At 42.8% G+C, this 26,190-nt stretch overlaps 1 protein-coding gene across 2 annotated transcripts; it reads right to left on the bottom strand.

The window, feature by feature from the left end:
- Window positions 1-17,738: 17,738 nt before the first annotated feature.
- Window positions 17,739-25,516, bottom strand: kcnj19b (potassium inwardly rectifying channel subfamily J member 19b; the record flags this gene model as incomplete). Of its 2 annotated transcripts, XM_079596324.1 has the most annotated exons (3): window positions 24,599-25,516; window positions 20,069-20,285; window positions 17,739-19,318 (listed from the first exon to the last, which is right to left on the bottom strand). In XM_079596324.1, the coding sequence occupies exons 1-3, from the start codon at window positions 25,262-25,264 to the stop codon at window positions 18,681-18,683; spliced, it is 1,521 nt and encodes a 506-aa protein (XP_079452450.1). In that variant the 5' UTR covers window positions 25,265-25,516. The 2 variants fall into 2 exon arrangements, with proteins under 2 accessions (XP_079452450.1, XP_079452451.1); XM_079596325.1 differs by lacking the exon at window positions 17,739-19,318 and having other exon boundaries at window positions 20,064-20,285; window positions 24,599-25,402.
- Between the last annotated feature and the right edge of the window lie 674 nt (window positions 25,517-26,190).

Raw genomic sequence — 26,190 nt, 5'->3', positions numbered from 1 at the left:
CTATAATGTGTTATGTGTATGCTAGGCCGAAGAGATGTGTTTTTAGTCTAGATTTGAACTGACAGAGTGTGTCTGCTTCCCGGACAATGGTAGGAAGACTGTTCCAAAGTTTTGGTGCTAAGTAGGAAAAGGATCTACCGCCAGCAGTCGATTTTGATATTCTAGGTATTATTAACTGGCCGGAATTTTGAGATCGCAGTAGACGTGAAGGACTATAATGCGTTAAGAGCTCGCTCAAGTACTGCGGAGCTAAACCATTTAGTGCTTTGTAAGTGGATCAGCAATATTTTAAAATTTATACGATGTTTAATAGGCAGCCAATGCAGTGTTGACAGAACGGGGCTAATATGGTCATACTTCCTGGTTCTAGTAAGAACTCGAGCTGCTGCGTTTTGAACTAGCTGTAGTTTGTTTATTAAGCGTGCAGGGCAACCACCCAGTAGAGCATTACAATAATCTAGCCTTGAGGTCATAAACGCATGAACTAATTGTTCTGCATTATTCATTCATATGACGTAATTTAGATATATTTTTAAGATGGAAGAAAGCGGTTTTACAGATACTAGACACATGACTTTCAAATGAAAGATTGGTATCAAAGAGCACACCCAGGTTCCTAACCGACGACGAAGACTTAACAGAGCAGCCATCAAGTGTTAGACAGTACTCTAGGTTATTACGTGTGGAAGTTTTTTGTCCAATAATTAGAATCTCTGTTTTTTCTGAATTTAGTAGTAGGAAATTACTAGTCATCCATTTTTTTATATCAGCTATGCATTCCGTTAATTTTGTGAATTGGTAGGTTTCGTTAGGTTTTGAAGAAATATACAGCTGAGTATCGTCGGCATAACAGTGAAAGCTAATTCCATGTTTCCTAATGATATCTCCTAATGGTAGCATATACAGAGTGAACAGCAGCGGTCCTAGTACTGAGCCTTGTGGTACGTCCCAGTGTTGGTGTTTCTACAGCGAGAGTGCAGCGGTGATCGCGAGCTTTTCAAATTCTCAACTGCTGTTTTAACAACATCAAATTTCTTTTTGTTTGTTTGTTTGTTCTGACGGTTGGTTAGAGGGCTAGAAGTGAGTGCTTCACTGTTGTGCCAGGCTTCGGCCTTGTCTTTCTATTCACCAAAGATCCTCCGACTTCCACTGGTTCTCTCTCATCAAGACAACATCAACTGGAGCCTCATCAAATTGCATCAGGACAGTTTAATTCAAATGGGCGAGGCATGCAAGTATCGAACTTAGTCTCATTATTAGATACATTAAGTATCCTTAAAGCTACACTGTGTAACTTTTTCAGTTTATTCTTAGCTAAAAACACTTAGTTCTTTCAAAAATATATGTGCTCATTAATGTATATTTACTTCGTTCAAGTAATAAAGTATTCTCGTGAGTGTATAATATGCCATTGAAAATACGGGTGAGGGGTTCGAATGTCGGTCGCCATGTTGCCCCTCCATCTTGAAAGTACATTAGCCAAAGAGGGACATACCCGTTAAATTCAAGCTTCGCCTTTCGCGTCTCCGCAATTCACTGGCACCGGCCCTGTTTTTATTTTTTCCTTTCCCTCTACCTCTACCTCTCCCTCGCACCTCCGTCACATCAACTGATCTCTGCTCACACATATCAAAATGATATAGCCTACAATTTAAACTTTGCCTTGCGCTAGTGATGTCGTACAATATACAGAATAACGATAGCACTGATAAAAGTTACTTTAATAAGATTAGCTTGCATTCGTCTGGGAACCTGATAGCTGATGTTAGCAATGAAATGGTAAAAAAATAATGAAAACATAAAACTATTATTCATTTTACATAGATGTCATAACCTATATGTTATCTGACAAATTAAATTACTGCAAATTATAATAGTTTTCTAAAGTAACCTCATCACTTGAAGGAATACTCATGGACGAGGTCGAACTGAAAGCCATGTTAATCTTGGACTACATTGGCCACCGTAGGAGTTAAAACGAAATCGGAATTGAGAGGAACAGAAACTAATATTCACTGGATGGTCATATTCCTTTTCACCGCTAGATGGGGGTAAAAATCACACAGTGTAGCTTTAAAGAAGGGTGTGTTAGAACTAAACTGATGGTTTGCTCAAGGCTGTTGTTCTGATGATAATTCAAATATTGCTAACTTCTTGCTTTCCTGTATTCTGCTTCCGCTCTCTTTCCCTTGGTAAACTGCATGTATGTATGTGTATGTTAAAGTAGTTTAAATGTTTAGTCTAGTTAATAAAGTCTTGTTCATATCACACGTAAAGTTGTCCGTGTCTCAAGCTCATATCTGGAGTCACCAATCATATCGATTTTGACTACTTGCTCTTAGTAGTACTAACCAAGAAAGACATTTCCCAGAAATGTACATTTCTTAGAATTAATAACCAATATTGAGGGTTCACAGGATGAACTGAGTATTTGGTTATAATGTTAATGTAGCTACATAAAGTTAATCCGATTAACTGATCCAAATATTCATAATCAATTATAACAAGTTGTGATTGATTATTAATATTTCAGAGCTAATTTGCTACACTCGCCTTCGTCCGCGAAGCGCGAGTCCCCACTACCATGCCCCGCCTTCGGCAGGGAGGATAGTGTTGGATGTCTCACCTGGTAACCATTCCCTGTGGGCTCCTCACTCCTCTCTTCCACCGAAGCCGGTGGAGTCCCCCGCGGAGCGTGCTGGTCCATCTGTAATGGGTGGACCGGCCGTTTCACCCGGGGCTCCCCCAGAGGACAGGACGCCGATTGCAGCATCGGAGGGTGAGCTGGCCTCTGGAGATGATAACTCGACTGCGTTATCTCCCTCTGGGAGTGTAACGTTGCTCGAGCCAGATCCAGAACTGTCAGCTATGCTGATTTGGGCCGCCGAGGCTGTTGGGCTCGAGTGGAACCCTCCACTGTGTCCCACTCAGTCTTGATTGGATGATTGGTATCTTGGGGCGGGCCGTGCTGGTTCTTAGCCCGCCGCCCCAGTGCCCTTCTTTCCCGAAGTGCATGGAGAGCTTACTAGGTTGTGGATGGCACCTTTTACTGCCGAAAACTGCCTGAGTGGTTCTTCCCCCCTCGCTACCCTTGAGGGAGGAGCGGTGAAGGGTTATGAGGCTATCCCTCCAGTGGAACAGTCTGTTGCGACAACAGGTGCACCTGTGTCCAATGGCCGCTGCATCTGGGGGATCCTTGTCTCCCCTCACAGGCCTGTGAGCTCGCGTCAGGTTTGACAGGTTTGCAAAGCCGCTAGGACTGTGCAAAAATATCGATACAGCTAACTATCGCAATATTTCTTTTTCACGATAGTGTATCGATATTTCAACATCTAGTATCGATATATATTTTTTTAAATTACATAAAAAATGTTATCAAATCCCTCTGTGTGCGTCAAACGACCCCCTCCGCCGCTGCTGTAGTTGTCGCTGACTCGCTGTCCAGTTGTCTGTCATATATATGGCCAATGTCTCAGAAGTTAGCGGGAGTGAGAAAATGGCGGAAAATGTAATAATGCCTGCAGCTTTCAGAGCCGACGTGTGGAAGCACTTTGGTTTTAAAAGTAAGGCGGGGAGTAATGAACTAGATAAAAACAATGCCGTTTGTAAACTTTGCCTGGCTACAATAAAATTTTCAGGAAACACAACCAACTTGCGTTTTCACCTAACAAGACACCACGCAGTTGAAATAGCAGGACTGCAACCTCAACAGAAACCTGTTGATTTAAGGCAAACTACTCCAACAAGCTGGCGTCTACCTCTGCTCGTGCAAAGAATATGACGGCGTCGGTGGTGTATTTTTATTTGTAAAGATTCACGGCCATGTAGTGTAGTAGAAAACCCCGGCTTAGGGCATATGGTGAACGCTATGGAGCCCCGCTATGTGATCCTGACTCGCAGACACATAACGGACGTAGCAGTTCCCGGGATATACGAAGAAGTAAAGATAAGTGTAAAAACATCACTTACATCTGCAGAGAGAGTCGCCCTGACGTGCGATGCGTGGACCTCTAGAGCAACCGAGTCGTATGTAACGATTACGTCACACCACATTTAAGAGGAGTAGGAGCTCATTTCACATGTTTTGCAGACACGAGTAATCCACGAGAGCCATACTGGCAGTAACATTGGAGAGTTACTGAAAACTGCAATGGAGGAATGGGACATAAAAGGGAAGGACCCAGCCATCGTGACAGACAACGCGTCAAACATGAACATAGCATATGAATGCCACATGTAAAATGTTTCGCGCACACCATCAATTTAGCTTCACAGCACGCACTGAAGCTCCCAACAGTCGCACGCTTGTTGGGAAGAGTGAGACGCATATCCAACTTTTTTAGACGTAGCACTACAGCCAGCCATGTACTACGGCAAAAACAAAAGCTACTACAGCTACCCGAACATAAACTGATGATTGACGTGATTACTAGATGGAATAGTGCTTTTGACATGCTTCTGCGAATTCTGGAGCAGCAGCCAGCCATCTGTGCAGCCCTCCTCTCAGGTGAAGTTAGGAAGACTGAGAAGGAAGTCTGCACCTTCAGTGAGGCAGACATAACCTCTGCTGAAGAAATTGTCAACGCTTTGAAACCCATGAAGGTAGCTACACTTGTGATGTCAGAGAAGAGGACCCTGACAATATCAGTTATGGCACCACTCTATGCTCAGTTAATCCTCCATGCTCAGTTAATCCATGATCTAAAAGAGAGCCCCAGTGATTCTACCATGACAAAATAAATCAAATCTGTCATATGCCTGGATTTCAGCAAGAGGTACTTGGATGATGAGCAGAAGGATATTCTTTACATGGCCTCAGCTATTGATCCAAGGTTTAAGGCTTTGCCCTTCCTGTCTGAGGACAAACGGCAGGACATCTAGGTGAGAGTCATTGCAGAAGCTGCAGGGAGCCAGTTAAGCTTTGCCAATAAACATTAACCTGCTTTGTCGATAGTAAAAGTTAGAGAAAAAAAATCTATGCACATTTTCACTTAGAAACAATCAATATAACCAATTGGAGTTAATAAAAAAATGAATAACATTTTTTTAAATACAATTTGCCAGCATTTTAAACTTTAAATATTAGTATTTATATTAGATCAAATATTTATATTACATGAGAGCTTAATGGCCGAGAATTGTCATTGTTTGTATTTGGGACTATTTACGGATTCACTAATTCCCATAGAATCAAAAGCTAATTTGATGTTTTTTTTTGCTGTTTTTCAGCAGAGAGAGATTGATGCAGATATAGTGCCACTGCCAAACATAGAGGACATTCCTGTGCAAGAGGACATCTCTGAAGGCCCTTCCAAAAGACCATGGGATCCTTTCACTCTAGCTGACCTACTTGGACAAACATATGGTGGCGCAGTGAGACCCTCACACAAAAAAATACATGACCAATCAGAGGAGGAGATGACAATATACAAGGAGGCAGCTCCGATACCACTTGCTGGCGCTAATCCACTGGATTGGTGGAAGCAACACCAGAGCGACTATCCACTCGTCACACCTTGCAAAAAGATACCTGGTATACCGGGCACGAGTGTCTCCTCAGCGAGAGTGTTCTCTACCGCAGGGGATATAATCACAGCACAGAGGAGTGCACTTAGCCCAGAACATGTTGATGAAATTCTGTTCCTGAACAAAAATGTAAAGATAAAGTCGGCTTGCTATTGTTGTATCCTTGTTGTTTGTTTAGTGTTCACTTCAGATGGGAGTAACTGTAAAGTTACTCACATTGGATCATTTGCATTTACTTAATGCACTATTTTATTATTTTTTTTTTTTTACAAGTTACAACATAACATACTATTTGAGTTTCATAAATTTTGTTTACTTGATGCACTTTATTTTTATAGAATTTTTGTGGCATCTACATTTTTAGTTTTTAGTGATATGCACTTCATACATTTCAGTGTGTTCACTGTTCAGTGACTGTACAATGCAAATACCTTTGCAAACAAATTGGAATATAAGTTTTTTTCACATTATATAATATGATACATATACCTGAATACCCCAGGTAGTACATAGCAAGTTCATACCCCAGGTGGTATATTCAGCTCTATTTTTTGTACATTTTTGATTAAAAAAAAATAATATATATATATTGCAATATATCGCAATATGTATCGTATTGTATCGTTTCGTGATTTATCGTATCGTGATATGTATCATATTGTGAGGCCCTTGCCAATACCCAGCCCTACAAGCCGCCACCTCTTTGCGTGCCATGGCGTTGTTGCAGGTCTATCAGGCCAAGACACTCATGGACATGCACGAGGGTAGTCTAGACCGTGCACTGATTAATGTGAGTTCCGCACTGCGGCTGACCTCGCCCTCACAGGCACAAGCGTCGCAGCGTGCATGGTCGTCTAGCCATGTCCACACCAGTGGTCCAGGAGCGCCATCGTTGGCTCAGCCTGGTTGAGATGGTGGATGCAGACAAGGTTCGGTTCCTGGACTCCCCAATTTCCCAGGTTGGGTTGTTCTCTCCGTCACCCAGGCGCAGACGGAAGTCACCCGACACATCCTGCCCCGGCGGCTGCCTTCACCGTCCACCGGGGGCAGATCCTCCAACTGCCCGTCGCTGAGGGCGTCCCCCTGCGGCCGTCTCCGCTCCCACCGGACCATCGCCGCAGCCTCCACCCAGGTCTCGACGTGGAGCCAGCCACAGGAGGGCTGCCCAGCCAGTTCCAGGCGCTGCCAAGCCAGATGGTAAGCGACAGCGGAAACGTTGAACCTGGATGGGCCACCCAGGGATGGAGAAGTTGCTCTCAGAGTGGCCACCGATCCGCTCCCTCCAGCCGGTGGAGGGCCGGTTGGAGTTTTTTGTTTGTGTGGGTCTGTTCCGCCACTGGCTCCTGTAAAACGGGGCCAGCGGTACCCACATTTTAAAAAAAGGGCAAACTTCTCTATTCCTGGGTCCCAAGAGGGCCAGTCTGGTGGTGTGTGACCCTGCATAGCCTTGCACCCCTCAGCCCCCTCTTGGTCGCCACCCGGCAGCTTGGTGCGGTTTGAGGACCCGGTCATCCGCCTTCTAGTCAAGTCAAGTCATCTTCATTTATATAGCGCTTTTAACAATGTAGATTGTTTCAAAGCTGCTTTACAGAGATAAACGTATAATATAAGGTAACAGATTGTTTTGGCTTTATAGCGGTTCTTAAATAATGTTATTTTCCAGCTAAAGTTAGTTTTGATTGATTCACTTCCGTCAAAAGGATAATTTGTTATTAAATTAGGGGCCACTAAGACGACACCATTCTCTCTACACAGACTTTAAACGCGAACCTGTGAGGAACGCTGATGGCACTCACGTGTGCATCAAGAATTCATTCTATAGTTATGTGCGTTTGAATATATGTGCGCATGTTTGCAATTCTCTACAAACCAAGCCTATACAAACTACTTGTCCTGCCTATAAATTTGAAACAGAATTTTATTTTATCACTACGGGGTAGATATGCGAATTTTCAACAATGCTTATCTGTAGAATGATAAAGGGATCCTCCATAGGGAGAGACTAGTTGGCACTTCAGCACTGCGTTGTCATCGGGTCCAGGCGAAGGTCCTTCGTCTGATCTGGATACGGCCTGGATCCGGCAGGCTGAGGGAAAACCTCGGGATAAACAAAGACACTGAAATTAGCGTAGATGCCATTCTTCTTATGATGTAACGAGTACATCAGGATTTAAGGGAAGTGTTCCCAGTTCCGGCTGACCTAATCTATGCAGCCTAACATGGAGTTATAGAAGTCTATATTGCATTATGTGAATGCTAGGTCAAATAGATGTGTCTTTAATCTAGCTTTGAACTGACAGAGTGTGTCTGCTTCCCTGACAATGGTAGGAAGACTGTTCCAAAGTTTTGGTGCTAAATAGGAAAAGGATCTACCGCCAGCAGTCGATTTTGATATTCTAGGTATTATTAACTGGCCGGAATTTTGAGATTGCAATAGACGTGAAGGACTATAATCCGTTAAGAGCTCGCTCAAGTACTGCGGAGCTAAAGCATTTAGTGCTTTGTAAGTAATAAGCAATATTTTAAAATGTATACGATGTTTAATAGGTAGCCAATGCAGTGTTGACAGAATGGGGCTAATATGGTCATACTTCCTGGTTCTGGTAAGAACTTGAGCTGCTGCGTTTTGAACTAGCTGTAGTTTGTTTAAGCGTACAGGGCAACCACCTAGTAGAGCATTACAATAATCTAGCCTTGAGGTCATGAACGCATTAACTAATTGTTCCGCATTTGTCAATGAGAGCATATGGCGTAATTTGATATATTTTTAAGATGGAAAAATGCGGTTTTACAGATACTGATCCCTACAGAACATAAAACATAAAACACAATTTACAGCACATGAAATCTAAAACACTTATAAAACAAAAATACAGTGCAAACAAGACAATAAATAAACAATCAGTGAGTGTGTAACTGTTTTGAAGAAACAGTTTGCATGCCTTTTTAAAACGTGTGATGGATGGAATTGTTCTGATGTGATGGGGAATATCGTTCCAAATTTTGGTACTATATGCATGAAAAAAGGTTCTCTTTCATCATCTCGTGTGCGAGATCCACCTATGGGAAGGGCATCCGCACCTGACCTCTGTAGAAGCATCCATTTGCACCAAGTCTGGCCTGACAGAAAGAAGCGCGTAACCAATGCCTGGTAATGGAACCAGCCCTTACCAAGTGAATAAACCACTAGTACGCGCTATCTTTCCTCAGTTGTTATTCGCTTCTCGCAACCTCTTTGCTTCGCAGCTCTACGGTTTTCGCTGACTTCACCACAGTCAACAGGAGGAAATATCTATTTCGATCAGCCTCCGCCAGGCGTGATTGTCAGACGGTTGCGTTTAGTTGTGATTTATTTCTGCTTGCTAGCCACCCACTCTCGCTACCTGGATTTGCTCATGCTACCCGCCTGTTTCTTAGCTTTCACCTCTCCCATGGATCACAAGCTCTCCGGTCCTGCTAACCCGTCGGACTCGCAGTCACGTGCATGCCCTGCCACCTGCGGTTCACTCATTGCCGCGAGGGATAACCATCCCTTTTGCACAGTATGCATGGGAGTAAAGCACACTGAAGAAATTCTTTCACTTCCTGAGAACTGCAGCCATTGTCTCGCCCTGCCTAGGAAGCTTCTTCGATGTAGACTTAAGGTTGCGTCCACCCAAAGCGCGGACGAACAGTACGACTCGGATGTTAGAGTAGGTGAAAGCGTTGCAGCTCCGGGGACCTCCCTGAGCATGCCTGCTCTCAGTTGGGCTGACCAGTCTATCGAGGGCTTACTCAAGGAAATCCTTCCCGGTATTTCCTCGCTCGATTATGAGCCGCCCGGCTCAGGCGAGGACGAGGACCCCGCTATACTTGATGGCTCGGACGACGAGGAAACCATCCCGTCCGCTCAAGCTTCCCCGGTTAGTGGCTCAGCTACACTGGTGTGTGAGCGAGCGGCCGCTCGTCTCCGCATTGAATGGCCGGCCCTCCAGAATGCCGCCGACCAAGAGAGGGATGTGTATGATGGCAAACTCCTAGGCCCCCCTCCCGGTCCTAGGAAGCAGCTCATGCCTGTCCTCCCCGCGTGTGCTAAGCACATGCGTCACTATTGGCCGAGATCTTAAGCACGAACTGGCGGGTCTGGAGGTTAAGGATATGGCAGCGTGTGGCATGGGCGACCCTCCCCTCATCGAGCCCTCGATTGCCAGACACCTTAACCCCTCACAGGGAGGGTTACTGGCCCCTCCTAAGCCAGTTCTCCCTAAAAAGATGGACCGCTTCTCAGCATCTGTCTTCCAGGCCTCGTACAAGGCCTCAGCTCTCGCGGTACGTGCTCTAAATGTTTCCTCCCTACTCTCGGCCTACCAGGCTGAGCTGTTGGAGGATATGAGTTCACATTTGGAGAAAGGCCTGCCATTGCCGACGCTTTGGAAGGAGATCGTCACCGTGAATGACCTGGTCCTTCGCAACACCCGCCAGGCCGTCCAAGCCGGAGGACGTTCTATAGCCATGTCTGTTGTGGGGGAACGCGCCCTCTTGCTCAATCTCTCTGGTCTGCCCGACAGCGAGAAAAGACGCATAGCAGGAGCCCCAGTGGAACCAGGCCAGGCTCTTTTTGGCCCTGCTGTTGCCCTCATGCAACAACGGTGCGATGATAAGAAGAAGGAGGATGAGACATTTAAACTGTGCCTGCCTAGAAAGGCCACTCCACATCCGTCCCCAGCACGGCCCCCTCAGGCCCCGGCCTCGGGATGGCCGTACCACAACACAGCCAGACCAAGGCTCGCAGCAGGCCACCCAGCCAGCAGCCTAGCCAGCAGCACAATCATCCTCCTAAGCCCTGGGGTAAGACGTCTTTCGCTGCAGCCGCAAAAAGCCCGCCCACTCTACACCGTTTGACGGGAAGAGAAAGAGGCCTACCTGATGTTCAGCCCCAGGGCCTTCTCGGTCCAAGTTTTCGGGCGACCAGCCCATTGGACCCAAGTTTGTCTCCAAACAGGAATAGCGGGGATCAAAATCCTGACTTACATAGATGACTGGCTGATTATAGCCGATTCGAGAGAGATCGTCATGCAAAACACTACTCGTGTGCTCGCTCACATCACAGCGCTCGGCTTCAGAGGGAATGTGAGCAAGAGCAATTTCACTCCCGCGCAGAGAGTTATTTTTCTGGGTCTTGAGCTGAATTCGGTTACAATTTGCACCAAGTCTGGCCTGACAGAAAGAAGCGCGTAACCAATGCCTGGTAATGGAACCGGCCCTTACCAAGTGAATAAACCACTAGTACGCGCTATCTTTCCTCAGTTGTTATTCGCTTCTCGCGACCTCTTTGCTTCGCAGCTCTACGGTTTTCGCTGACTTCACCACAGTCAACAGGAGGAAATATCTATTTCGATCAGCCTCCGCCAGGCGTGATTGTCAGACGGTTGCGTTTAGTTGTGACGAGGAAACCATCCCGTCCGCTCAAGCTTCCCCGGTTAGTGGCTCAGCTACACTGGTGTGTGAGCGAGCGGCCGCTCGTCTCCGCATTGAATGGCCGGCCCTCCAGAATGCCGCCGACCAAGAGAGGGATGTGTATGATGGCAAACTCCTAGGCCCCCCTCCCGGTCCTAGGAAGCAGCTCATGCCTGTCCTCCCCGCGTGCGCTAAGCACATGCGTCACTATTGGCCGAGATCTTAAGCACGAACTGGCGGGTCTGGAAGTTAAGGATATGGCAGCGTGTGGCATGGGCGACCCTCCCCTCATCGAGCCCTCGATTGCCAGACACCTTAACCCCTCACAGGGAGAGTTACTGGCCCCTCCTAAGCCAGTTCTCCCTAAAAAGATGGACCGCTTCTCAGCATCTGTCTTCCAGGCCTCGTACAAGGCCTCAGCTCTCGCGGTACGTGCTCTAAATGTTTCCTCCCTACTCTCGGCCTACCAGGCTGAGCTGTTGGAGGATATGAGTTCACATTTGGAGAAAGGCCTGCCATCGCCGACGCTTTGGAAGGAGATTGTCACCGTGAATGACCTGGTCCTTCGCAACGCCCGCCAGGCCGTCCAAGCCGGAGGACGTTCTATAGCCATTTCTGTTGTGGGGGAACGCGCCCTCTTGCTCAATCTCTCTGGTCTGCCCGACAGCGAGAAAAGACGCATAGCAGGAGCCCCAGTGGAACCAGGCCAGGCTCTTTTTGGCCCTGCTGTTGTCCTCATGCAACAACGGTGCGATGATAAGAAGAAGGAGGTGTCTGTCAGGATTGGCCAAACTGATTAATCCAGGTGTGTCTGACCAACAACAATAATCAGACACACCTGGATTAATCAGTTTGGCCAATCCTGGCAGACAGGAAACAAAGGAGCCTGCACAAGTTCAGGAAGTAGTGCAGCTGTGCATAGGGCCTATTCCTCCACTTCTCACGAAATACATGAAAGTAAGTGGCAGGTTAACTGGGAGAAGAATAGGGTAAAATGTAAAGCTACTTACACATTGTGTATCTGGTATGAATAAAACATGTCGTCTTATTATAATGGAAAGGATTATTATTGGCGCTTCCATACACATCTGTGTGTATTTTACAAACTCAAATGCAGTGGTTTGCTAGTACTTATGTGATTTTAAATGCCTGAAACCTAAAATAAACATTATGTGGTTGAAAACACTGAATAGTTGTGATATATGACAAGCGCGAGCACGTCCATCTCTGGCTCAGCGCCAGCCAACGCGCGAAAGCACATTTGAATTTAGCAGTTGATCACGTGATGCGCTGACCGTTCTAATCACACCGGTGTGATCGTACGCTCCAGGGACCAGCCAAGACTGATCACACCGGTGTGATCGTACGTGCGAAAGGGTTAAGTGCCATATAGCACCTCACCTTTGTCAAATGGTGCTATGTAGAACCATAAGAGCACCTTAACCACCCCAAAGAACCGCTGACGAACTGCTGAAGAACCGCTGAAGAACCAAACTGGGCTTAACAGGTTCTTAAAATGGCAGTGGTGCTATATAGCTGTGACGAAGACTCAGACTGAGTAGGATCCATGTGCAGCTTTATTACAAGAGGTGCAAGCTCAGTGTACAAACAGGCGTGGGTCAAAATACCAGGGCGAACAACAATATCAGAGACAAAACAACAAACGTGGTCAAAGCTGGCAAAAGTTCAAAGCAGGCAGTTAACAGCAGAAGTGAGAGTCAAAGTGAAACAGAGATCAGGGGCAGGCAGAGAAGAGTCGTAAACAGTAAACCAAGGCAGAGTCCAAACACAGGCAGAAGATACAATAACCAGATAATGCTCAGAAATGCAGCTGGGGCAAACAAGACTTCACAAATTGTGCATGAACAGGCAGGGTTTAAATAGTCTGGTGATGAAGAACAGGTGTGCAGTAATCAGTCCCAGTCTGTGGCTTCTTGTGAAATGTAGTTCAAAGCCAACGCTAATAATCAGGAGAGTGAGACCTCCGGTGGCCGACAGAGGATTCTTCACTGGCGTTCGTGACAATAGCACTATAAGCAATGCAAAGAAACCCTGAAGAACCACTTTTTTTTTAGAGTGTAGGTCCTGACACGTGTTGTCTAACTCCAATTGAGTTTATAATGTCTTTAAATGCCAATCCCAATTTTTCATTATCTATGTGTATATTAAAAATCACCAACAATTAGTACTTTATCTGCAGCCAATGCTAATTCTAATAGAAAGTCCAAATTTTTTGATTAAGTCTGTATGGTGCCCTGGTGGCCTGTATACAGTAGCCAGCAGAATTCTCAAACGTGATTTATCGTTTACACTGTATATTTTTACATTAAGCACCAACACTTCAAAAGAATTATATTTTAAAACTAGATTTATTAGTGGTTTTGAAAATATTACCATAAATTAGAGCAACACCTCCTCCTTTGCGTTTCAGACAAGGTTCATGTTTATAACCGTAATCTTGTGGGGTAGACTCATTTAAAGCAATGTGATTGTTTGTTTTTAGCCAAGTTTCTGTCAAACACAGCACATCTAGGTTATAATCTGAAATCATATCATTAACTATTAGCGCTTTTGAAGTAAGCGATCGAATATTCAGCAACCCAAGCTTTATCATTTTCTCATCTGTAATATATCTGTTTTTTATTTGTTGAACATCAATTACATTTTTAACCTTAGGTGGGTTTGGATGTTTTTTGGATTTCCAAATTCGAGGAACAGACACAGTCTCTATATGATCATATCTAGGTGAAAGAGTATGTGATGGGATTTATCTGACCTGGGTGACGTGAGGCCGCTAGTAGACGGTCGGTTAAGTCTGTCTGCTTCCTGACCTGAGCCCCAGATTGTCATGTTTTATCTCTAAGACTATGAGCCAAATTACTAGAGAGAAGAGCAGCACCATCCCAGGAGGGATGAATACCATCTCTTTTCAACAGGTCAGATCTGCCCCAAAAACTTTTCCAATTGTCTATGAATTCTATATTATTTCGCGGACACCACCTAGACAGCCAGCCATTGAGTGATAACAATCTGCTAACTATCTCATCACTCCTGCGAACAGGGAGGGTACCAGAGCAAATTACAGTGCCTGACATCGTACTTGCGAGTTCACACACCTCTTTAATGTTCATTTTGGTGATCTCCGACTGGCGGAGTCGAACATCATTAGTGCCGACGTGAATAATAATCTTAGAGAATTTACGTTTAGCATTAGCCAGCACTTTTACATTTTCTTTGATGTCAGGCGCTCTGGCTCCCGGCAAACATGTGACTATGGTGGCTGGTGTCTCTATTTTCACGTTCCGTGTACAAAGAGCTTTGTTGTGAAGTGTAGCAGCGACATTGATTTCATAACGAGTTTTGGCGAGTATCCAGATAAACTGGCGCTGTGCCTGTGTGATTGGCTTGGGCGATTTGAAAAGGGAGCGTTCTTTGATCGCTTTCTGTATAAAATTGTATCACAATTTAAATACGATTATTTTCATTGCAGAGGAATCCTCTACATTGAAACACAGACAAACTTGTACAGTTTACCTGTCAGCATTTTAATCGTTTTTATCCAAGCTAATTACCTGCTGTCAAGTGTAGTGTTAAATATCCTCTCATGCGGCAATTTTTACGTTGCCTCTTATGTAAGTTTATGTGCATCAAAGAAGCATAGACATTTAAAGGGATAGTTCACTTTGAAATTAATTTTTGATATGTTTTAGCTTACCTCAAGGGCATCCAAGATGTAGGTGTCTTTGTTTCCACAGTATTTTTAATTTTGATATTTTTAGGTCAAACCGTTGTTGTCTGACAGTCATATCATGCAGGTCTATGAGAGCATGCACAGAGAAGTCAAAATTAAACATGATTTAATGACTCGTAAATGTAAGTAGGCTACACATTGATGGCCTAAGACACGAAACGAGCGGTTTGTGTGAGTAAACGACCAGTATTTATATCGTTTTTACCTCTTGTAATCAGTCACGTCCAAGTACTCTGAGGGCGCGGGCACTTCCTTCTGTGTGACGTGTACGCAGACTGGTGCATAGATATATATATACTAGATTTCACATTAAAGACATTCGTTCCAATGAACTGCCGTAGCCAAGGCGACTTCTAGTGTATACATCTATGCACCAGTCTGCGCACACGTCACACACCAGGATGCGCTCGCGCCCTCAGATCACTTTGGACGTGGCTGTGTTACAAGAGGTAAAAACTATATAATACTGTTCATTTTCTCACACAAACCGCTCGTTTCGTGTCTTTGGCCATCAATGTATACTTGCATTTACGAGTCATTAAATCATGTTTAATTTTGACTTCTCTGTGCATGCTCTTTGAGGTGGAGCCCATACTAGACCTGCATGATATGACTGTCAGACAACAACGGTTTGACCTAAAAATATCAAAATTGAAAATACTGTGGAAACAAAGACACCTACATCTTGGATGCCCTTGAGGTAAGCTAAAACATATCAAAAATGTATTTCAAAGTGAACTATCCCTTTAAGTGGCACCAAAATCTGCGTTGTTATTTGTGTCAGATACAGATGACACTGTTAGAGACGGGTGATCAGTGTGAATGGGTAGACTGCAAAGCCCTATCACGCTAGCTGGTACTTACCTTGTAAAAAATGCTCGCTGCAAATCCTGGAGTACTTGGCTGCCAGTCCTTTCGGCTTATAGCAGCAAACCATCGCTGCCTTCTCTCCCCATCAAATGGTATTCGATAAAAAGATATATTGGCTTTACCCTGTCTATTAGCATAGCCCACGGCACAACATGAAATAACCATTTTATTACAAGAACGAACACAAACACGTAGTTGTTTCCACTGTTGATAGGAAAATGCAAGTGTTCGCGCTGACGCCTGCCATGCAGTGCATGCTCCACACTCCGCACAAACACTTTGGATATGCACCTAATATCCATATAATAGCAAACATTTATCTAGGTTAAAGTTAGAGCGAGCTGCCATGCCAGGCGGATAAGTCCTTTTCATGTTTAACAAATCAAATCATGCATTTTCTACCTACAAGCGTAAGCGCTGCACCAGTTTGAAAAAGGTAAAAGCATAACGAGCGTAACGAGAGAGGGGCCCCACTAAGGGGGATGCAGAGATGTTGCTGCATCTTTATATTAACATTTCTGATTGTTTAAATGATCACCCCTCGCTTGCCTGCCCTATTGCGGCGCCTCTGCGTAAAGGTCTGTTTGCAAAGCCTGTGTTGGCCTCGGAAATTGTGATTTACTGATTTAATAAATTATTTAATTAACCACACATTCCTAATATTGGAATCCAAAGGAAGCTTATGCAGCAACTGTCTTCTTCCACAACCAGGCACTGCAGAATATTTAGTAAGTAGCAAGTTTATTGCTTGCTTGGTAGCTCGATCCGGTTTAGCAATTATCACCTCGTAGGCCAGATGTTATTTATTGCATGTAATGTGCGAATCGGTGGGCGGGGCTAAACAGGCAGTGTTGAAGTAGGCGTTTATCTTCTTCTGCGGAGGCGGTGTTTGATACCCTTTGACGTCATAGATCTCCACTTTGAAAAACCTGTCGTGTCAATAAAAGCTTTTATTGGACAAAGGATGTTTTAATTTCTGAAACTTATAGAATATTCTTGTAGTATGATGGCCTCTTATATGTCAAAAGCTCAAGGAAAATTAGATTTCTCAATTCATCACCCCTTTAAGTTGAATTACTGAAATAAATGTGCAAACTTTTGCACGATATTCAAATTTTTCGAGTTTCACATGTATTCCTCTGACTCAGGATATCAGACTTCTGTGATCATGATTCCTTTCTGAGCGCATTTCTATGCTTCTGTGCGGCTTCATCTCTAGAGAAGAGATTATTCAGATGTAACATTTGTCCAGAGTGATGTGATGGCGCCCAGCGATCAATGTTTTCGTCTCAATCCTGACTGCAGAGTCTCTTGGCACCCAGTCAAATGGAGGAAAATAACCTTTCCATCAGATCGAGGGTCAGATACAGTCCTTCATGATGGAAAAGCACTTTGTCTGGTCATTTGCTGCACGACCCTGGACAGGCGATTGGAAAATTTACTCCAGACCCCTCGGTTATTGAGTTAATGAAATAAACATGTTGAATTAAGAAGTCATTTTCATTGAAAATATGGAAATTTCATCATGTAAATTAGAATGATTTCCCAATGCTGAAATATGTATTGCCAATCTTAATTCCCGGCAGATACAGTATACACTGATTTATGAGGACACTGATTGAATTAGGAAATCTTTGCATTAGTCTGCTTGTTTTTTCCCTCAGTAGCTACTGTATATAATTTTTGCTTATTTGCATTAATGGGTACTAAATGCATGCTTTTGGATACACCAGGATACGCTGTATTATTTCATCTTCTCTGGCCATTGCTGTTTCCTTAAAAATGAATTGCACGGGTAATTAACAATTTGAGAGGACCTCTATTCATTTAATTAAGAGTAATGGCTGGTTTATGGCATGGTCCGTGTACACAGTTATTCTTTCTTGGAGGCAAATTTAATTACTTTGACTTCCTCCCACTGCCTGAAGTAAAGATCAAGAGGTTTCCTGAGATGATAATTTGTGTTAGATGTAGAGGGTGCAAGGGTCTCTGGTCCTAAACACAGATGGGACCTAATGCAAATAGCATGATTGAAAGGTTCAATTACACACTAAATGTTTCATGCCATGGTTTGCCTGTCTGGCCACTATAACTAATGTACTTGTAGATGCCAGTCAGGAATACAGAAATAATGCTTTCCAAGTTATTGTACTCTGTTGTAGAAATGAATAATGAATTTATTAAAAGTCAGAATTGTTCATTTAACTGCACAATAATTGACATACTGTATTTGTATATGTGTACTGATATATATATATATATATACCATCTCCCAATGAAACAATTTGAGAAATATTTAAAAATGTTCTTTTGAAAAAAAGAAAAAAGTTATTTCAGTTCTTTCTTTCTTAACCTCAGTATTGATGGATGTAAATAATTCACATACCAGGATTTTCTTTTAACATTGGTGGCAATAGATATGCTTTTGAAAGTATATATACAGTACATATATACATATACTGTATTGCTGACAGAAATGACAAAAAGCCTTAAACATTTAAAGTCTGTACACACTGTATCAATAAACATTGCTCTAAATAAATTCTTGATAAATAACTTATAAATAAATGCATGTGATATTTTGTGTTCATACTATAAAGGTGCTTAATTATTTAAAAGTAGCTGAAGCTTTTTTGAATTCAAATTGAATTCAGAATATCTACAATACTCATATTATTGAGGGCAAAGCAATGAGTTTGATTGTTGACCAAATGGATGCAGCTCTTCCATAAGCATGGAGAAGAGGAATCACAGTATACTGTAGGCCTTTTTTAAATAAATATTATTCAATAATTAATGATTTAGAGAATTATCTCTATCTCTACCTCTTAAAGCCAGGGACACACCAAGCCGACGGTTGGGCAACGTCGGGCCGTTTTTAAGCTTCGGCCGACTTAGTTTTTACGGTGTGTTCCGCACCGTTGGCTGTAGTTAAGATGGCGCTGTATTTTTTTCGGCGTCAGTCCGTCAGTGAGAGAGAGAACTCTGATTGGCTGTTCAGTTTGGCGGCACATCAGCGCTAGTTCTTTGGCGTCGGTTTGGTGTGCCCCTACCTTATGACTCACTAATCATCTCTGTGTGAAAAATAAAGACCCATTCAGTGGTCTGCATTCATTCTGCGTAATTTAGGGGGGAGGTTGTCCTGTGGGTGGCCACTGGAGGCAGGCAACAGGTTGAGGCTCGGGCCTGGGACCGGAGCAGGGATTGGAAACAGTCTGTGATGCTCCAGCTCTCCTGCCGACCGGGTGTGGGCCTCTGAACCCATCTTAAGAGGTTTGAGCTGGAGTTGATTTTCTGACTCCCCCTGACCCACAAGGGATCCGAGCCGCTGCACCCTGAGGAGCAGGTCACCCGTACTGGAGGCCTTTTCTGTAGGCTGCGCACTTCCAGTTTTGAGGACCACTTTTCCATTCTTGGAAGTCATACGCTGGAGCTTGCTTGGTAATTTGGACCCGGGTTCTTCTGTGAGAAGAATCCCGTCAAAGGAGAAGATGCGCTCTTTGCGACTACGAACATCGAGCAACGTAGGGGAGAGAACAGGACCGGGGGAGGGCAAGGAGGACTTCTCATCCTGCTCCTTCACACTATATGGAGGAGTGGTAACCTCAAATGTGTTATGGAACTGAGAGTAATCCACCCTGAAGAATCCTTCCTCCAGCGACATGACGGGTAGGAATCGGTGACCCCACAGCACCTCATCCTCTGTGTAAGATGTTCGTGCCTGGCACGTCATGCCTGAAAGGGAAGCCATAGATTCATATTACAATGGAGAGACAGAAACTGAATAGATTAATATAAAACAGGCCATTGGTCATGAACCCTGAAAGCAATGTTAAAAAATGTGTTTGTTTTTTTTTGCATAAATTGGACCTCATTCAAAAAGAAAAATAGGACAAAAAATTGTATTTAGAGGTATGATGTCTGGAGGCAATGGAAAGAAAATAAAAGACTTTAATGACAGAATGCAAAAAATTAATGGCTTGACATTATGGTATTTTAAATGTAATTTTTTTCCCATTTACCCCCAATTTAACTCTGCATCTTTTACTGCTATTCTGACATGGGTTTTTTATGCGTGCATGTGTTGTGCTCATGTCTGTGTTGTTTTTTAGGTCAAAATTGGAGAAAACCTGAATTTGAAAAACTTTCAGATCACATAAAAAGGCACTACGGCAGTTTTATTTGTCTGGATTTAGGAATAAACAAACTTTTGATAGATACCAGCGTATTGTTGTGCAAATAAAAAGGTGTACCATGCCACCTGGATGTAGTGTGACCAAGAAAAAGAAAAAGCCTTTCTATTGTATTGTATAATTTTATTCCCATCTTATATTTAACATCAACTTGCAAAGTGAAGAAAAATAGGCTTGTTACTCAAAGTAAACATGGCAAGTTAAAAGGGTCAAGCTGAAAGTAAGATTGTATTTCTTTCTCAGAACACTTTTTTTCTGAGAATGTATGATACTGATAATGTATGATACTAACCTGTAGTTTCCACAATGCCTTCTAGGATGACGACAATCTCAAACTGCTCGTTCATGAGGGAACGCTGAGACAAGTCGAAAAATGGGCTATTGGAATTGATCTCATGACATATTGTGAGGGGTGAGACAAGAAAGAGTTGGTCAGCACCTGTTCCAAAACCTACATCCAATTCCCGCTGATCCAATGGTAGAAACTCTCCCTCAGGGGTTTGACGAGACTAAAGCAAACACAGGGTGAGATAAGCAGTTAGGACATTGACACATTCACGATTTCTCTTTCATGTACTGTACTAGCATTTGTACTAATACATTTAATCTTGGCATTCACCTTTTTCACATTCATTGGCATTCACTCATAGCCTGGCTAACGCCAGACCCAATTCTCGTTGAGACTTGGGTCTGGGAACCACATGTGCATTTTCTCGTATTTGAGGCGTGGTTTACGAATGCCCGGCGCCGTTTATTGGGTGCTAAGAATGTCTATCAAATGCGCCTGTACGTAGCTCATAGCCAATCGTTTCCATTATACCAGACGACGTATGTAGAGACGTCAAAAGCTGCTCTTTTTTCAAAATAAACTTGCGTTCTAAACTACTTAGAACAATATCTAAGGCTGCATCAAAAGGTAGCTTCGCGTGAATCGCGTCTGCTGCCATGTTGAATCCATAGATATAAACAAACTGCTTAGTTGTGTCGCATGTCGTCATCGTCTTGCTGCTCCCTCCCCGTTCTGTGATTGGTTCCCTAAACGAGGCAAAAATCTGGTCCATGGTCTCCAGACTGCCTTTCAGCGTGAATAAAATCGTGCTGCGCAAAGGCAGTATGGGGAAACCCAGGCTAATTCACTCAGGATTTTTCAGATAAAGATCCCAGCCTGTGGTGCTCAGGGGTGAACTAAAAATGAATTGTGCCCGTTAATAGTGATGTGTATTTGCACATGCTGCCTGTGCTTTTGTAGCCATTGATTCATTGAAGGAACTATACAAATGTGGTAACAGCACAAACACTCCAAAAATCAAAGCTGAACACAATTTGCATGATGCAATTACCCAAACATTGCAGGTTTATTCTCTTTGCTAGGTTGTAGTAAACTACCGTGATCTGGTGTACTTTACTGGGACTGTATAACATCTGCAACCTGAATCAGTCATTCCTTTGTTAAAAACATCTGTTAAATCAGCCTAGGATGGTTTTCTGACATTAGCTAGTCTCTAAGCCTGGCCAGGCAGTGGGGTTGTGGGCATTTTTCACCTTGTCAGGAGACCATCTGGCCAGCAAATGTCTAAGCTTAGATACAATTATTTAAATTAAATGTTGGGTAACACTTTTGTTCCATAATCCACTTTAGACATTCTACTAACTATAAGTAACTTTGCAACTACATGTCAACGAACTATCATTAGAGTATTAGTAGATTGTCTGCTTAATATTTGCTAACACTTTATTTTGTTGGTCCCCCAACAGACATTGACTATAAGTAACTTGGCAACTACAAGTCAACTTATTCTCCTAACCCGAACCCTAACACCTAACCCTAACCCAACAGTCTACTGACAGTCTACTACACTCAACTAATACTCTAATGAGAGTTAGTTGACATATAGTATAATCCAAAACTGAATGCGTAATATTGCAGTGCTGTTTAAAAGATTTTTAGTTTAAGTCTAATATAACAGTGACTGCTGTGTCATGTATTGTGACATGTCAACTACCCACTCGCAGACAAAGCTGTGCAAAATTACACGAAATGGACCACTGGTCTTTATTACTAAAATGGACAGATATCTACATGCAACAAAACCTTTTAAAGGGCATCTTCAGTCAACAAACACGGTTTGTTAATCTACCTTTACACATAGCCTTGTGTTTCCATATTAACATTAGAGATTGGCAGTGAAGTCAGCGGGGTTGGCTGCCTGTGCCGAAGGACACAGATGGTGAACAGACTGAGAGCTCCAATCCCAGGAAAAGAGTGTGAGCTTTCACAAGTATAGATGCAGTGCAACTGCACACACACCCACACACACACACACACCCACACCCACACACACACACACACACACTTGTTTTTAAGCCATGATGTATGGCTTTCCATAGACATAATGATTTTTAAACTGTAACTGTATATTTGAACCCCTTACACTAACCCCATAAACCTACCCATTACAGAAAACTTTCTGCATTTTTACATTTTCATTTTCATTCTACACTTTCAAAAAAAAAAAAAAAAAAATGTACATGCTGTTTTCCTCATGGGGACAAAAAAAAGAAAATGACATTTAACATGACATTTTATCCCCATAATGCAGGGTTCAACCAGGCCACAGCCAAACACACACATTCTAATTTTAAGGGAACTGTGTTAAACACAAGAACAAAACCAAAGAGGAACACAATGTTTCATCTCCTGGTGTGATAAAGGTAGCGGAGATAAATTATAACAATTTGCTGACAGTCCCTGACTGTTGCTGAAACCAGTGTAGATTGCACATCCCACATGTGCAAACCAAAAACACACATCAGAATGTCACCATTGTAATTTGTACGATTTTTTATGTTTTTTTTTTTTTGCCTGCAAATTCAATTTTAAACGTTTAAAAAAATCTCATTATTGTGACAGATATTCTGTCCAAAAAATATGTAAAGCTTTAACTTTAGAAGAATACCACACAAACTCATAGCCAAGACTAAAGCTACTGAAGTCTTGTCAAATTTCGCAGAAACAGTTCAAACAGAAAACAAAATTAGGCTACGGTAAGCCTACGACAAGACACTTTTAACATGCCTTTTTTCAAAGCGAGGCTGCCAAGGGAGGTATAAGACAGCTCTCTGGAGTTCAGGAAAAACTGAAGTTCAGGATTAAGGAGCTTTGAGACTAATATTCCCTTCCTCCAAGCTCGTCCCCAGCATGAAGTCCCTGGTGATATTTAATCACTCCTGTCAAATCTCTCTGCCTGAGTGAGATGCTTACTCATACAAAAGATCACAGGATTGTCCTTCAAATATCCGTAGAAAACGCATCAAAGCTCACGGGCCAGCATGCAGTTGCCAATTTAGGCAGATGAGTGCAAGAGATGTTTTTGTGTATTCCTCAAATGAACTTCTTTGACCTGAGGGAGAACTTTAATTACAAATTTCAATGACTGTTTGAAAACAGTTTAATTTCCATAAAGTCAATCATTATCTTCTTGAGGCGCTCTTAAGACAGTCTGTCTAGTTAATCTTATCAGACATTAGCCATAGAAAACAGTAAATGAAAGCAAAAGAGACTGTAGAGGTGGGACAGACAGCTTACACTGCAGGTCACTCTGAGAGTGCTGTTTTTTTTTTTTTTTTGCTTGCTGCTGTGTTCTGCATAGGACATTTACAGACAAAGGGCGGAACAGAAGGGAAGTCAACCATCCGTCATCCTGTGCTCACTGCATTGCGCCTGCTGTGGAGTGGTGAGAGCCATGTGTCAATCATGCTCTTCTGTAAGAACACAGCACAAAAGCCCTCCTCTACACTTCTACTCCTTTCTGCTCTGATCAGTCTTACAGTATTTCTTGTAATAATTACATGAGCTAATATTTTCTTTGCCCTGTCCCCATATGTTCACTAACTATTATATCATCTCACTGAGGAAGCGCTGGTGAAATCTGTTCATATTTAATATTTAATCAGAATTTTTTTGTTAGTTTTCCAGTAAAAGTCTAACTGTGTTAAAACAAGACTTGTTTATGATTTTAAGCATACACCACTTAAAAAGACACAATTTGCTAATAAGGTAACAAAATAAACTGTAAATAATTAAAGAGCAATTAACAAGTGAATATTTAAATTTCCAATATTATACATTTTCTATGGCAAATATAGCCTTGGCCTATTTTTTTTTTTTTACTGAAAAACAAAACTGAAATATACATTAAAATTTTGTTTTATTTTGCAGTGTCCAAGTTCAGATTCTTCTGTTTTTAAATTTTCTTTCATTTTTATTTATTATTATTATATGTTTTATATTGAAATCAGTTCAAAATAGGCCTAGAGTTAAATTATGACATATGGCAAAGGATGGGGGTGACATAACTTTAATTGTTTTTTTTATTATTATTAATAAATAATAATATGGACTGCTTCCCATGGGAATCCATATAATCAGAAATGGAATGTGTCCAATTAGCCTAATTTATGCACGCCACAGCAAACATATGCATATCAAAGACTGTTTAGATCGGATTGCATTACATTAGGGGTGCAAAGCAATGGCCAAATTTACAGTATGACGAGCTTTGCTTAAAATCGACGCGAGCTCCACTCCCCATATGTAACGAGAAGCTTCAAAACATCCAATATTGCTATTCCCCGAGAGGACCAGTTAACTAGTCTAAAGGCTACATTCACCTGAACGCCAGTAACTATTTTTTTTTTTTTTTGCCGGATATTTTCCCTACAGCATTGTTGCGAGTAAAATCTGTGCGCAAACACACACATCACACCATCCACATGGGCTCTATTGATATTTCAGTATAGTATTTGCCACAGAAAGCGCTACCTTGATGAGCTTGCACCTGATCTGCGCCGATACCATGTGGCTATTCCTGAGATTCCCGACCCTAAACATGAGGCAGAGCTTCCCGTCCCGTTGTGAGATGACAGCGTCCTGGCTGAACATGAGCGTCTCTGCGCGTTTCTTGGGCTGAGACATCTTAATGAACATACAGCCGATGAGAAACGCGTCCACGATCGAGCCCAGTAGCGACTGAAACAGGAAAAGTATGATGCCCTCCGGGCACTTCTCCGTTATATATCTGTACCCGTAGCCTATAGTCGCCTCAGTCTCGATGAAGAACAGAAAAGCGGAGGGAAAGTTGTAAACGTTGGCTACGCACGGCGTGTACGAGTCGTCGTGGCCGTGACCGAGGTCCCCACGGATGTACGCGATGATCCACCACATAGATGCCATGATGAGCCACGCGACCGTGTACGTTAAGAGGAAAATGAGCAGGTTCCAGCGCCACTTGAGGTCCACGAGCGTGGTGAAGAGGTCGGAGATGTACCTGCTGGTCTCCCCGCCAAGGTTACCGTGCTGGACGTTGCAGCGCCCGTTTTTCTCCACGAACCGCTGGCGCTTTCTTTTGGCCGGGGCAGAAAAGGACATGGCCCGGTTGGTGTTCACCACTTGATAATCTTCGCCGAATTTTCGTCTGATCGCAGACATGATGCTCGATCCAATAGTTAGAAAACACGCTAGAAGGCGTTACGTTTACGTTTCCACACGTTCATCGCTCCATAGATCGACAATTTAACTTGCAGCCTTACAGTTCAGATTATTTAACTGATATCCTCAAATTAATCAAATGTGTGGACGTGCAAAAAGTAGCTCAAAAACAGAGCAAGTGCTCCCGTATCTTTCCCGCAACTTATCTCAGTGTGGAGATGTGTAGATAAACTGCCGCACTAAATCTGAACTGACGCGCGCTTCTTCTGCTGAGAGAGGGAGGCAGAGGTTGGGCAAATGCGCTCGTTCGTGTGTGTGTGTGTGTGTGTGTGTTCAAATCACTGAGCAGCATTAGAATAGTGAGGAGAAAGGGGTCGTATATCTCTCGAGAGCGAGACTCGAGCGCGCGTCTGCTGAATACTAGCATTATAGTGCCATCTGCTGAGAACATGTTGATCATAACATCCGCTCAAGGTCATCTAATATAGAGCTGTTTATCAAATACCTAAAGTTAACAATTATCAAACACCCGAGGTAAGCGATGTCAAAATAGACATTAACACATAAAATTGTGAAAATGTATATAGAAGTTTAGGGTAAAAAGTTTGCATCTAGGCTATGCCTGTTAGGCTACTGCAGTGCAAACAATATACAAACACTTTCATGTTCTTATCCTGTAGCCTACTTCTGAATTCATTATTTTTCTCAAAACTTAAAATGTTAGTCTATCCAAAATAACAAAATACCTTAAAGGGGAAAAACAGTTTTTTTTTTTTTGCGGTAGCCTGGTGCATTTGCTGTAGGCCTAAATTAAGATTTATATAAATAAATAAATAAATAAATTTGCCTATATGGTCATAATGGTCATTTATGTTTGGGGTTTTGTACAATTTATGTTTTGATTATTTTTTATATTATCTCTCCAA

Source organism: Phoxinus phoxinus, assembly GCF_949152265.1.
Source record: "Phoxinus phoxinus genome assembly, chromosome: 21".
Lineage (NCBI taxonomy): Eukaryota > Metazoa > Chordata > Actinopteri > Cypriniformes > Leuciscidae > Phoxinus > Phoxinus phoxinus.
This window is presented reverse-complemented; position numbering and strand designations above follow the sequence as displayed.